The following is a 15384-nucleotide window of genomic DNA, read 5'->3' as shown; positions in this document are numbered from 1 at the left end:
TGTCGAGAAATCTTTTTCTTATGGCTTGTGTGGGTTTTATAAAAATCTGGAGAAATAAAACTGTTGTGCCCCTGAAAAAGGATAGGCAAATTCATTTTGGCAGCTAATAGTGTCTGACAAGCTTGGTTATATGCCTAAGAAAGCAAGCAATAAAGGGTCTCGAAGATGAGTTACTGGAAGAAAATGGAGGTCTAATTAGGTGGGCACATTGCAATTCCAGTGGAAGGGAGAAAGTAATTCCTAAAACTTTATGGATCCAGTTAGTGATGAACTTAATTGGGTCATCCAATTAGATTTTCTCAGGCATTCCATAGAATCACAGGTTATCTCTTCTATTTCCATCTTCAAAATCCATATTGTCATATGGCAATTAAAGAGTTTTTAGTTGCATATTTTCTAAACCTTCAACTTTGTCCTCAACCGAGGATATTCTCTCTTCAGCTTTATCAAGTCTGCCTGTCACCATTTTTAATTCATTTCTAAAGCATTTAATTTCTTCTTGCATACTAGAAGTGTGTGAGTCTAGTGTAGAAATAGAGGTGTGAATGTTGCTAAGCTCCTCAAAGATTTGTTCCATGCATGCATTTAGTGCAATGAAAGTGCTTCTGGCCATCGCTTTGGTGTTAATGTGGTAAAATATTGTAGAATAGAAAGTAGCAAGCTAAAAGGAAACACACACTATTATTTTCAGACAGCGGATGTCAGTATTGAGTAGGCCTTAGAAAGTAATGAGGATCCTCAGTGAAGGGTAATCTCTCATGCCGTCTTATGTGGGAGGTGTCAGCTGATGAGGAGGCAGATGGAGACTGTGTAAAAGGTCAGAGACTCTGAATATTAATAGAGTATTATTGGGCTCAAAATGTGCCCCAACTCCAACTAAACAGAGCACAAAGATAAGCACCATGTTCTGGAACTTGGCAATCACATTGGGGCAGCGTGCTGGGACGAAACGTCATTAATGGCGAGCAGGCTCAGAACAAACAATCCATAAGGAGGAGATGTGTATAGACTGAGGCTCCCCCTGCAGACTCACCAAGCAGCAATTCTCAGATATAAATGGTGGCCGAAGAGAGCGACTACCTCATTCAAGGTGCGAAGCCCAAGAGACACCGTTTGCGGGGCAATGATAACAAGCTGGCAGATGTGTGACAGAGTTACCACAAGACAGGGAGTGCGACGCTTCGCATAGCTGCGATAAGCTTTCCATGAAATAAACATAGCGGAATGTAGGTTGCCACTTACTTATTGCATCCCAGTTGTTTTTATGTCATTGAAGTGAAGTAGTATGGTCAATAATAAAGCGTAATTCTCTCTGTCAGAGAGTTCCACTAACTTATGCCGCCATCTTGGTGCTACTTGGCCATGCCCCCCGCCTTCCAGCACAAAGACTGATGGTAAGGCTTGAGAAAGCTAGCGTAAGGAGATACAAGGAGCATGTGTTTTGGCGGGGTGTGGCAGGAAGTGGGTGGGAATGGCCATAGGGATTAGCATGGCAATGGGGAGTCAATGGGCAGGTAAATAATTAAACACCACCTACAAGCTTTGTGTCCCTCTTCGTACGGCATTTCTCCCTAGCTGTACTCTAGTGTAATGTTTCGGCTTATAGTTGGCGCTTCAGCACCACTTAATAGACAAAACTAACGACAACAAAGGACTAAGATTGCACTGCCCAGGTGTCGAGCAGGGGACACCAGAGGCCCGTAGCTGGAATTAACTATACAATACCACAATCTAATGGCTGTCAATGTGTCTTTAAACTGATGCTGCCAATGATTTTTTTAATTCACTACTGCTACGAGCAAGCATGGTATAAGAGCATTCATTGTATGTATTGAACAATTATATGTATGGGAGAATTGCCATTCACACACACCTTCGGCACAGGATGAATAATAAGGGAGGCAGACAATTATCACATTATATCCTAAAGAGCGTTTATTAATGCTATAATGAGAGATTAATAGTGCATGCTATACTCATGGTGAATAAAATACTTTGTTAATGATCTTCAGAAAATTGCTGTGCACTCCAAAACCCAAAGCACTGGACCTGATAAAGAAGGACCTAGACTTAGATTCCAACAAAATGTTAATAAAATGGAAGGAGGAAAACCATCGAATTCTGCAAGACTTGGATTGCTCAGAAGAACTCCTAGTAAATAATCCTAACAAAGTCACAAAGAAGTTGTACGAAACCGACTGGATTTCGACGTTGGAATCTGCTAGTAGGTACCGTCTGACCTCTACTATTCCGATTTCTGCAATGAAAATTCAAGCGGTGAGAGGCTACCTAAAGAAATGTCCCGATAAATATGCGAGCAGACTATACTTAAGACTCTGCCTTAACCAGGTGAGAACAAGGGAAATCCAGGCCTTGGGAAAGCAATCAGACTCTGCAACTTGTCGATTCTGCTCGGAAGACAAGGTGGAAACCAGTTGTCATTTGTTGTTAGAATGCTGCTCCTTAAAAGAGGCTAGGTTAAAACACCTAGCGAGAGCCTTAACAAATTATTGAACCTTAGATGAAAATGATCTTTGGGCACTGCTTACAAGCGGGGAGGACCCCAGATGTGTGATTGGTGTCACTCAGTTTCTAAGACATTTGGACTTAAACAGCAGAGAACCTCTGGGAGAGACGGTCAATATTTAACTTAACTGTCTACGTCAGGTGAACCGGAGTGTTAAGTGGTCTCGAACATAGACTTTTTTAAACATGTTAATTGTAAAAATTGCTATGCAATTAAATCAATAAAAGAAATAAAAAAAAACATACTTCTGAGAAAGAATTACCATTACATTATGTCTAGCAAATGGGATTTTTTTGCTTGAGGTGGTTTAGCCTGTACATGGATACATGTGTATTGTGTACAATCCAAAGCTTACCATGATGCAGGCCTGAGTTTCGATGCCACACAGGATGACTGCATGCAGGTCAGGGATGGTTCCCAACTCCGCTTCCACCTCTGGGGTCAGCATGCTAAAACACGTCTTGGAATATTTCTTCAAGCCATCTGCCCCAAGCTCTGGCACAGTAGGCCCAAGGCCTTTTGGGTACTGCTCTGTCACAATTATTGGCATTTCCAATACCCTTGCAGCCTGTAAGAAGAAAACATTTTTTTTCAGAAAACATAAGAGTTCATCAGGTGGGTTCTATGTCATTTTAGCGACAGTTGTTTCAATGGGTTTTTTACTGAAGAAAATCCATTGAAAAAACCCATCAAATTATTTTATTTTTTATTTGGGGCGGCTCCCCCAAATGCTCATTTCCCCATGTTATAAACCCTACCAGATCCCCTCCCCACCCCTTTTAACTCCTTAACTGCCCCATATATATTCCAATGATTTTTTTCAATAGTTTTTTCAGTAAAAATTCCATCAAAAGATTACTGTCGGCAAAAGGACATCATGCCATTCAGTGGTATCCATGTGGATCTGGCATGTGCACAAACACCTGGGAGCCAGGCATTGATGGCCTCCCCATTTCTGACTGCAGAAACAAAGACATTATTATGAGTGCAATACGTGAAAACCATATTTTTGTAATATCTACGTTTAAAAATGGTAACACAAAAAATTGAAGTGCGAAATTGCACAGAAGGTCAATCCAGCCAATTTTGTTTCACAGGCACTACGAATTTCATGTTACGTGCCACAGGGTTCTGCTATGTCCCCACCTTTATTTCATGTCAACACAGCCCATTTAATTAGATGAAAATACAGCTTCATATTTTATTTTGGAAATTCATGAAGAAAATCCGTAACAAAATACACAATTAAAAGCAAAAACAAAATCAAGAAACAGATTATAAAACGCACCTCAAAATAATAAAATAGTATAACAATCGTCGTCAATTCATACAAATAATTTAGAAGATTTAAACATTTTCAGAGACCTCATTCAAATGACTAGGCTTTCCATAAAAACTGGTCCAACGCCCCTATGTGTCTTTCAATTTGGTTAGCCCATAAAAAGATATATAAAAGCTGGACGACATTTGTTAAAGTTATCCACTCTCCAAACAGGGACCAAGGCAGATTATCTTGCATTAGCATATTTAAGGAAAATAAAATAATATATAGAACGCAGATTCGAGGGTGTTTGAGCGGAAAGGATATTCTGTGTCAATGAAAGGTCCTTAGTCCATTTGGCTGAAACTGATCTAAATTGCAAAAGGTTGAACACATTCTTGTCACCAAAACTCAGACTTGTATGAAAGAGGACCATGTCTGATAAAGTTAAAACATATCGAAAACCGCTATCTTGGAAAATGGGGCATTGGAAAGTTTCAAGTTCCACAATTCTCTGTTCTGTTGATAACACTTTCTTAGAGAAACCTTTATCTCATTTACCTTTTCTTTACACGAGGGAACCTACTCCTAATTGGTACTTATTACATTTGTTGCATTAATTCCCCTCAGACAAGACTGCGTACACTTTATACATGGAATCAACTCTCATCCCTCAGATAACATGATCAAATTTAATAAGGTTCTAGTTACTGTAGTACAAACATTTGAAAGAAATTTGATGGGTTCCAGTTTTAGTAGGATCTGAAGGTACAGTATGCCCAGTTCAGTATATGTCAAATCGGAAGGAGCAGAATATCAGCGCATTTTCATCATTTCTCATACTGCTAAAGTCTGTGAGGTGTTTTGCCATAGCTCTTGCAATAGTAATTCTTTCAAACATCTTGGTTTTACAATAACAAAACACGTTATCAAAAACGTTTTACAATAGTATTCAAACCAAAATGATATCCATGATAGTCCAAGCTAAATGTGCGCTTTGGCCATCATTATTTTCAATAAGGGTCAGGTTGTCCCAGTATTAACATAGAGGGTGGACATTGAAGGACCTCAAGTTATTGATTTATGGCCAAAAGGTGAATGTCTATTGTGAGGGGTCAGAAATGAAAGACGGACACAAAGAAGACATTCATTAACATAAAAGGGTTTGGACACAGGCCTCCCTTTACTTATGCAAATTAATGTTTCCCTGCCTATGAAATCAAAACTAGGGAACACTATGTGTCTCGTCGTCCAACTTAAGCAAACTGTCCTTGTGTCCAAAATGTATCTGACCCTCACACTAGAAATGAACAGCAAAATGTGCAAGGTACATTTCTCTGCTTTAAAATCAGAAAAATAAGTGCAGAAAACGAAGTATATAAATCCAACAAAACAATCCTTGTATCCAGGGGAGGACTCCCTTCTACTGAACTGTTTCAGGTAGAATACTGGAAAGATTCAGTTCAGACAATAGTTCTTGAAGAGTGGTAGAAATGTCTTCAACATAACACTTCCTCGAATATGAAAGTGTCTCTTCCAAACAAATGATGCTTAAAGGATGGTAAAGTATCTCTTGGCAATTTAAGTAATGATGTTTTAGCACTTCCTTAAGACTGGCAGAGTATCTTTTCAATGCAATTATGGTTTGTTAGGATGCCCAAAAAGTGTCTCTTCCACTTAGCAACTTATTGATGAGGATGTCCTGGCATACTCCCCTGCCATGAACTCGTTTTACAATGTCTATTCTTCTGTCACATACTTTGGCTGGATTACCTGGTGTAATCCCTCCCAGGTATCCCCCTTGCTGGGTATTAGTAGAATCACTGCCTGCAACACTTTCACCAGGTCTTCTTACAACCTTTCAATTCTCTTTCTCTTTTGAGTATAACACAGTAGTTCTTTACTGTTTTATACTACACTGGCTTCAGTTATTACTTATTCCAACTTCCCCCTCATTGGCATCCGTTATATGAAGGCTTGATCAAGCTTTACCTGTTTTACTTGGCTTGTGGTAATGCTTGTTCCAATCTTCCCCATATTGACCTTTCACATATGAAGCGGTGTACAAATCTTGCCTTTCAATTACTTCATTAGTGGTTTATAGTGAGTATTTCGAATTACATTATTTCGAATGCCAAATTGTCGAAAAACTTTACTGAAAAAAAAAATGAATGTCTTTTTTTGTAGTTTTTGTTTGAAATGGGGGGGTCCCCTCAAACCCCCCCTTTTCTTTTTTTTAACCATTTTCTTACTCGCAAAACAACAAAAAAACATGTAAATTAAAAAAGAATACATTCGGAAAAATAAAATTCGGTAAAATGTTTGACATTTTTGTCATTCGAATTTTTTTCCCCCGACATATTAACTTGATACCTTCATTAGTCATGTTCATTTACTTTTGCAACATTTACTCCAACTTTCCCCAGAATAGCATTCCATATTTTGAGACTTGTGTAAACGTAGTTGTTCAATGTTACTTGGTGGGTATTGAAAACAGGTTGTTAATTGCTGGTTTGCCTGTTGGCGCGCCCTGGGCCTCCCAATACCCGAGGGCAGACTTGCTGTGTTTCCTGGTGTTCCAGCCCTTGTCGTACTGCTGCCGCGAAGAACATGCAGTGGGAAAGTGTTCCCCACCCTGCAGTCACTTCTCCAGTCTTCCTGCCGGCTTCTCTCTCACTTGCCAGTGAGATGGTTGCTCCTCAGAAGGACAGCACTCCCGACAGAATTCTCCTTGCTGCCGGCCCTTGAGCGGTCCCCTTTCTGCACCTGCTGTGCCGTTCCCGTTCTCTCTCAACTCTGGTAGGAAGCACCTGCCTCTTTTAGCGTAGCTTGCTCGCCTGTGCCTTCCTCCGGTTCTGCTTCCCGCTGCGACCACTCTGCATCCCTCTTCTCCTTCTGCTCAGTGTGCCGCATAGCTGTCTGGTATCACAACAACTACACTGCACATTCAACTTGGTCTGTTTTCGGCTTCACATTAACTCCTTTCTCCTCCTACTCGTCCCAGTACTATAGGTTTTATGGGAATTGGAGTCCTTTGAAGATTGAGACTATGTAAAGCTATAATGCTTTGGATTTGTATTCAAGTCAAGATGGTCAGACATAGAAAATGTTAAGAGAGCATATATATAATGATATTTTTCTCAGATTTACAATATGCCATCAGTGTTTTAGAGGTTTTAGTTTTGGGGTGGGGGAGAATACTGTTTCTTTCAATGGAGTCATCACTTCCTCCCGATAGTCCCACATGATCCTCATAATACCACGGCCAGGATCAGGTAGACTTCCCCTGGCCATGTGGGATCACCAGGGAATCAGTGATGACTTTGCAGGATTCATCACACTAGTTTGTCAAAGTGTACAAGTTGGATTTACTATCCTTAGATGCTTTTGTGAGTTGGAAAAGTCACTAAAAAGTGTACCTGCGCGTTCCTCTTTGTTTCAAGATCTTAATGAATGTGTAAAGGAGGACGCTGATAGGGAACTTATCCTCTGGACACATTATTGCGACTCACTGGGCTTCATTACGGCTATGGAGGTAGCCATGCTGCATTTAGCGGCATAGCTACCCCTATACCGGGTACCAGGTCCGGGTTCCCTGAATGGGGAAATAGCGGGCCATTCCGACCTTGGAGTGCCCATTATTTCCCCATTCAAGGAACCCGGACCCAGTACATCCCCATTTCCATTTGAGCCCCCATAGGGCTCAATGGGAATGGGGAGGATGCTAACAATGGGCCGGTTACTGACTGGCACGTTGTTAGCATCCTGGTCTGCTCGCGGGACCCGCTAAGGATGCCTGGTTTTTCCAGGCGTCCTTAGCAGGACAAGCGAGCAGACCTCGTAATGAGACGGTAGGGGGTTAACGGCGCCGGCAGCTCTACCGGCGCGGTTAAACCCCTATCGCCAGGGTCGTAATGAGGCCCACTGTTGTTAAACATTGGAGCCACAATGGAATCCCTGAACGACAATCCTCTAGCTGTAAAAAAGAAACTTTGGCGTAATGATTGGTGTTCTACCAAAGCTGCAACACATTTTAACGATACGCTTATGTTGCTAGTGTGGAAAAGGCATGTTATGTGCTTCCAACATACCTACTATATTTCCCAAACTCTTATTGGAGTAATGCTTTTCTAAGCGTGAGATTTAATCTTTATCTCGCCTAATGAAATCTTAGGTGCTCACGCACATTTTGTAAAGATGTAAACATAGCGAAAACACTAGAACACCAGGTAGTGCATTGTTCCGATCTGCAATCTTTTAGGGAGAAATATTTGTATGAATTCATTTTTAAGCATTTTTTAGCTTTCTGCCCAAACTCCAACAAATGTTTGGCATCATGTTCTCAAATCTCGCTAATTTTAGCTACGATTAGATTTTAATCAAACGTGTTTTCAACTAACTATAGACTTACTTGATAATTGGTGTATTTGCTACTAGTTTTCTTGTAGCAATCACATTTCATATGTTAATATTTATGAATTGAAGTATTTTGTGATCCGTTTTAAATATGAATTGGTGTGTATAATATTTTTTTTAAATGTGAAATGTGTTTCCAAGCAGTGTCACAATATAAACATATATATATATATTTTAACAGCTCTTGGTTTGGCTGGGCCTCTGTTCCACAGGTGGTATTTTAAAGTGCTTTGTAAAAGGAAATAACCCAGCTATTACTTGGGACATTCTTGCTGCTTGTTTCATTAAACCAAGGATGGTCTTAGACCAGATTGCACTCCAGGCGAGATGTATCGTTGGTGCACCCCCCAAATAAATGACGACAAAAAATGTATCTTACAAATGTTGTAAATACAGCACTCAGTAAAGAACTAGATGGAAATGCAATACAAAATGCAAGTCAGTCTCCCAAAGGTACGTCCAGGTCCTAGTCTTGGATAACCACAGACTTTTGTTGGTGATTTCTGGTAGTAAGGCTTGAGTGGAGGTACACTGTTGCTTATCAACTAGTCTCTCTCTGGGTCCTAGGCTGACAACCCATCCATGTTAGATAGAACTTGTACTGCGAGAGGCCGCTGTTACTCTTCTGCTGGTACCTTGATTCTCCTCAAACGCTTCCTCATTGCTGTGCTAAGTGCTAAGTGCTAATTTCTCCAAATACCATTCTCACACACTTCTAGGTACCCGTCTTCCTATTCCCAAACTACCTTTGCCCCTCTTCTGTTCTCCACCTCCTCTGACCGTCTTTTATAAAGCTACTCTTTGCTGTCAATCTCCTCTGCTACTCCAACTTCTCCTGTTTGTAGCTTTTTCTGTAAGTGGTGTGAGGAAGTCTACTGTCTGACTCTGGGGACTTAGTGGGGTAAACAATGGGGTTGGTGTCTCTCCAAGCCAGAGGATGATGGGTCTAGGGGTTGTATTTATATATTGGTCATTTCTATGGGCAAGATCCTCTGGTTACCCCTCCCATAGCTCTCATTGAGGGGCAGGGGAAAGTGACAAGGTCATGCTCACCCTAAACGTTGGCCCTTCAAGGGAAAACATTAGGACCTCTGAGGCGCTCCAAGAAGTTTTATCCACTCAGTCCAACAGTCAAGTCCTCTCTTCTGGGCAAACTGCAGTGATGGAAAGAAGATATGAAGGTTCCCAATTCCCATATTAAACAGGAGCCTGAAGGTCCCATTAGCCATACCCAAACTCATCAAGAGAAAACCAAGTTACATGAACTGGTGAACATTCAGCGCTGTAACTCCATCAAACAGCCCTTGTTACTGTTGCCAAGGACTCAGCAGTAAAGGAAACTGCACTTCAATAGCCCAGAGAACTTCTCTCTAAGGCTTGCATTCCCATGAGCACTACCATCTTGCCAATTCACTGCTTTCTGGCAGAGCCTCATATCACAAATTATAACATTTTACCGATCCATTTTGGCATAGTCTCCACCTCGAATGATACTAAGTTGCAATTTCACTGAAGACAAGCATTCCTTTCACACTGAGAAATAACAAAAAGACATGTAAATGATTTACCAGTATAAGTTTCACACACTACTTGATCTTTCCCAGTCACTGTTCTGCAGTAACAGAAGACTGGATTCCAAGATGTCAGACAAGCCAGGCAAAGGCTTGGTCAGGCCCCTAAAACCCACATCAGGATCAAGTAAGCCTATTGGGAACAGCCAATCTTAGCACCACCCCAAATTCAGGACACAGGTGCAGACCTCCACAAAGAGCTAAGTCTAAGCAGAGAGAACACAAGCCTAAAATAGCCCAACAGTTCAATAAGACAGTGTGGGAGTTTAGGGAAGGAGCTGGAGAGTGACGTTTTGAAAAGAGTGTCTATTATGGAGAGTACACAGCGGAGGCTGGAGGGAGAAGAGGATTGGAGAAGAGGAGGTGGTATTGGGACAGGGGAAGAAAAAGCTGGATCAGGAGATGGTTGTTGATATTGTGGAGGAGGTTGGAAAACCTGAGGAGGGGGTTGAAGTGCACCAAGAGGAGGTTGGTGATAGTAAGAAAGAGTTTGGGAACATCTGGAGGAGGTTGGTGGTGTCAAAGCCAGAAGTGTTGGACTTCTCATAGGCCCCTGGATGTACATGAGCAGGCTGTGCAGCCATGATGTGTCTCTGCATGGGGCATGGGTATGCCTAACGATTCATGAGACATCACCAGTGAAGGTGGGTTTTCCTTCTGAAGAACCAGAACTGTGATCACATGGGTGCTGGACACCAACTCAGATCTTATTAAGTGGTAATGGAAGGATCCGCAAGAGGCAGAGGGTTGTGTCATGTGGGTAAGTAGAACAGAATTGTACAGATCTCGCATGGCACTGTAAAACCATGCACTCCAAGGTAGAAGCAAGTTTTGTAGGAAGCATATTGTTATTCAAGCTAACTAAATGTAACTAAATGTATCTTACTGACACTCCTGTATGACAGTCCTGTATGAACTTGACTGTGTAAAACCCTAAGAAACCCCTGAGGTGTGTGAGAATGGGGCCACATTATGAGATGAGGATACTCTGCCAGTTTTCCTAAACATTTATGCACAGCTCTATGGAAATAATGCTGACTCTATCTTTGTGGTCTGGGTTGCCTATTGGATTATTAGTTGACCTCGATTCACAGTCAGTGCTGTTGCACCTCAGATTTGTAAAGCCCAGTTAATGGGAGCAGGGAGCTGCTCCCTCTCTAACCACTGCTTCTTCAACAAGGATAGGTAAGATGTCTAATTGAAACCTCTAGAAGGGGTTTCTGAAAATGGTTGGCGGTTATTCTTGAGCTGCATAAAAGCCTATAGAAGCCTCACAGAGGAAGGATAGCTCTGGGCAACAAGTTTGTCTTGGAAGCAAGACAACGCAGCGCAACACAGGTTCGAATGCCGATCTCGTGCTTAGAAATCACTCTCTGGTATTAAGTGCATTATAAAATAACAATTATAATTATATTATATCATTTAAAGGGCCAGCCCAGGTAGACTCATAGGTAGACTCATGTGGAGAACATGGGAAAAACTTGGCTGTGAGAGAAATGACAAACAAGGTAATGGGGACGGGAGACACAATGCAAGGATAGCTTTTGTATGGATATAGTGATATAGATAGGTAGGGAATAAATCAAAAGAGAGCTGAGGAAGCAAAGAAGCTGATCGATGGTCACTCTTAGTGAAATTCTCTTTTTTTACCTGAATTGAGAAAAAGATAAACATGTGACTGGAATTTAACTGACTGAAGCAAAATTTAACCCGAGGAGAATGTGTTGCGAAAGACTATGAAGGGGCAAGAAAATTGTGTCATAAAAAGATGGGAGAGGGTCACTCAAAAGATCCTAATATCCCAAGTAGGGTCACACCAGCATACTACATGTACATAACTACTTGAAAATTTCTAGACAAATGGAGCTCCCTTATGTAGGCTGATGCATATGGACAATTCCCTATAGAAGAACAAGTTACTTCTTACCTGGTAACGTTCTTTCGACGGGATGTTCCTCCGACGTATTCCTTATCTTTGATATACGTTTCCAGCTAGCTGGCCTCGGAATTTTTTTTCTGTAGAGGGCGCTGCGCGTCGACGTCCGCCGAGTCGATGTCCCTCGACGGCCACCGTATCGGCGCCGACGTCACCATGCCCATAAATAGACACACCCTGCGTCCGTTGCTCAGTTCCGTTTTGTAGTATAAGAACAGACATGCCTGAATTGGTTAGTAACCTTGAAGGAGCGAAAGCTGCAACCACAAGGGAAGTTATCACTGCGGGGATGGATGGGAGGGGCGATAAGAAATACGTCAGAGGAACATCCTGTCGAAAGAACGTTACCAGGTAAGAAGTAACTTGTTCTTCGAAGGGATTGTGTCCTCCGACGTATTCCTTATCTTTGATAGACTCCCATAGCAGTGGTATGTAATTGGAGGAGGGAGTGATAGTGTTATGTATCCCTTTAGGGATGGACCGAGTGTAATATGGCCTTGCCAAATCTGGTCTCTTGAGCAGTGGAGGAATCCAGATTGTAAAATTTTGTGAATGTATGTGCGGACGACCATGTGGCAGCCGCACATATGTCCCGGACCGGTACCCCTCTCTGGAGAGCTGAAGAAGCTGCGATACCCCTGGTTGAATGAGCCCTGAGGTTTTGGGGTGGCTCTTTCCCTGCTAGTCTATGACATTCCAGGATGGCCAAGATAATCCACCTGGAGATGGTTTGTTTTGTTATGGGTAGTCCCAACTTGTGACCTGAGTATCCTACAAACAGCTGGTCTGCATGCCTGATCCTAGCCATTCTGCTGACATAAAAGCTGAGAGCTCGCCTAGGGTCCAGCCTGTGTAGCCTTTCCTCCTCTTTCCCCGGATGGGGAGGAGGGTAGAATGAAGGCAAGGTAATTTTCTGAGTAATATGGAATTCAGAAACCACCTTTGGGATAAAATTAGGCTTCACCTGGAGGACACCCTTGTCCTTGTGGAAGATTGTATGTGGGTGTTTACAGGAGAGAGCTTGTAGCTCACTCACCCTCCTAGCAGATGTTAGTGCTGCAAGTGGGACAGTTTTAAGTGTGAGAAATCTCAATGCGCAAGAGTGAAGTGGCACGGAGTGCCCGTTAAGAAGTTTAAGACTAAATTTAAGTCCCATAATGGAACCTGGAATGGTTTTGGAGGGTAGACATTAGTTAGACCTTTGAGAAATTGTACCACTAGAGGAATTTTGAAATACGATGGTTCCTCCGCAGTGCGCTTGAAGATAGAAAGCGCTGCGAGATAGCCTTTTACAGTGCCAACTTGAAGGCCTGAGTTTGCCAAGTAGAGTAGAAACGATAACACCGTTGGTGTACCACATGAAAAAGGATTGATATTCTCTTCCCTACACCAGCTGCAAAACTTGTTCCAACGGCAGCGGTATAAAGACTTTGTTGCTGGTCTTCTGGCCGAAAGCAACACCTCATCAGGGAGATCCCAATCCTTGTACCTCAACCTTTCAGAAGCCAAGCGTGAAGGTTGAGGGTTCTGGTGTCTGGATGGAGAACCTGACCTCCCTTCTGCGAGAGAAGATTCTCTTTGAGTGGAAGACGGATTGGAGGACAGATGGACATATCTAGAAGGTCTGGGTACCACGTTCTCCTGGCCCAGTCCGGGGCAATTAGGATCATGGTTTTCCGGAATCTTCTCAACCTCCTGATCATTTGAGGAATAACAGGGACTGGTGGAAACGCGTAGAGGAGTGGAAACTCCCAGTCCACTACGAACGCGTCTCCTAGAGCTCCTCTCGGGGGAAATTCCCTTGAACAGAACAGATCGCACTTCCTGTTGGTGCTTGTGGTGAACAGATCCACCTGAGGGGTTCCCCAAAGGGCGAAGATCTCTTGAAGGACTTCCTGAGCTAGCTCCCATTCGTGGGAGACTGTGCTCTGCCTGCTCAGAGCGTCCGCTGTCAAATTCTTCTCTCCGGCTAGGTGGACTGCCGATAGAGAGATTCCTTCCCGAATTGCCCAAAACCAGAGCTGCATTGCCTCTCTGCACAGTGGCAGTGATCCTACGCCTCCTCTTTTGTTGAGGTAGTGCATGGCCACCGTGTTGTCCGTCATTATCAGGACATTTCTCCACTGTACTGATGGAAGGAAAGCTTTCAGCGCTAGTCTGATCGCTCTCAGCTCTAATAGGTTGATATGTAGTCTGGACTCTGATGGAGACCAACGACCGCTGATGGTCAAGTCGTTGGCATGGGCTCCCCAACCTGTGAGCGAGGCGTCTGTGACTACTGTTATCTCCGGCCATGGTTGCCAAAACAGTTCTCCTTTCAAGATGTTCTCTGAATAGGCCCACCATTGAAGGTTGTGGGCTACCTTGTCTGGAATCCGGAGGAGGTCTGACATTCTCCCTGAGAATTGTGACCACTGACGTCTCAGTGCCCACTGAAGAGATCTCATTCTCAGGCGGGCCTCTGGCACAAGGAAGATGCAGGATGCCATGAGGCTTAGCAACCTCAAAAAGTCAAAGGCTGGGAGATGCTGGGCATTCTGAAACTTGGTGACCATCTGTAGAATATCTTGAACCCTCACCTCTGGTGGCGAGGCTTTTCCCAGGGAAGTGTCCAGGACCGCTCCAATGAACTGGAGTCTCTGAGATGGTATCATCTGTGACTTCTTTAAATTGAGGGAGAATCCCAGTCTGTGAAGGAAGAGGCAGACATAATCTAGCTGGGTCCGGGCCTGTTCTGAAGATACAGCCCTGATCAGCCAATCGTCCAGGTAGGGATAGAGGTGGATCCCTTCCCTCCTTAGACTCGCCGCCACTACCGACATCAGCTTGGTGAAGACCCTCGGGGCGGAGGTCAGCCCAAATGGCAGAACTCAAAATTGATAATGAGAGTTGCCAATTGCGAACCTCAGGTATTTCCTGTGCTTGAGATGGATTGGCACATGGAAATAAGCATCCTGAAGGTCCACAGATACCAGCCAGTCCTGGAGCTGGAGGGCCTGAAGGATCTGAGAGAGAGTTACCATCTTGAACGTGTCCTTCCTGAGGAACTTGTTCAATTCTCGTAAGTCCAGGATGGGTCTCAGTCCTCCGTCCTTCTTTGGTATGAGAAAGTAGGGGGAGTACCAGCCCTTGTTCCTGTCCGCTACAGGTACCGGTTCTATAGCACCTATCTCTAGCAGGTCCATAATTTCCTGCAAGAGGAGCGGATCTGGAACTTTTAGGGAGCCGTTCCCCGGTGGATGACTCTGAGGGATGTGTAGAAAAGGTAGGCAGTAACCTTGGGCAACTGTCTCCAACGCCCAAGCATCTGACGTTACAGCCTGCCATTCCGTCACATGGTGAGTTAACCTGTCCCCTACAGGTGTCTTGTGTGCGAAGGCCTCAGAGTGGTTTGGGGGCGGCTGATGCAGATGCCGAGGGTAAAGAGGCACCTGCTGCTGCTGCGGTTTTAGTACTTTTGACCCGTCCACCTTGGGTGGATCTTCTTTGGCCTCTTTGAGCCGGCTGTCCTCTGCCTTTTCCGAATGCGGAATAATAGTGATAATAAGAGGTTCCTGAGGGGCGAAAAGGAGTTTGGTGGATAGCAGCTCCTAAGGATTTTGCTGCTGCTTTAGAAGTCTGTAACTTTGCCAGACTGTCATCAGCCTTTTTTCCGAATAATGAAGAGCCGTCA

The 15384-nt window shown here is 43.5% G+C and overlaps 1 protein-coding gene across 5 annotated transcripts in view; it reads right to left on the bottom strand.

Annotated features, from left to right (window-relative positions):
* ISOC2 (isochorismatase domain containing 2) overlaps positions 1-15384 on the bottom strand; it is a 363896-nt gene that overhangs the window by 112147 nt on the left and 236365 nt on the right. For all 5 annotated transcript variants that reach the window (XM_069606988.1, XM_069606986.1, XM_069606990.1 and 2 more), the window contains exon 3: positions 2883-3095. In XM_069606988.1, the coding sequence (XP_069463089.1) occupies positions 2883-3095 (213 nt within the window). The remainder of the gene's footprint in view (positions 1-2882; positions 3096-15384) is intronic.

The sequence above is a fragment of the Ambystoma mexicanum genome, chromosome 1p (genome assembly GCF_040938575.1).
Source record: "Ambystoma mexicanum isolate Mex_15411 chromosome 1p, UKY_AmexF1_1, whole genome shotgun sequence".
NCBI classification, from domain to species: domain Eukaryota; kingdom Metazoa; phylum Chordata; class Amphibia; order Caudata; family Ambystomatidae; genus Ambystoma; species Ambystoma mexicanum.
The sequence above is the reverse complement of the archived record's forward strand: the minus strand, read 5'-3'. Positions and strand labels throughout refer to the sequence as shown.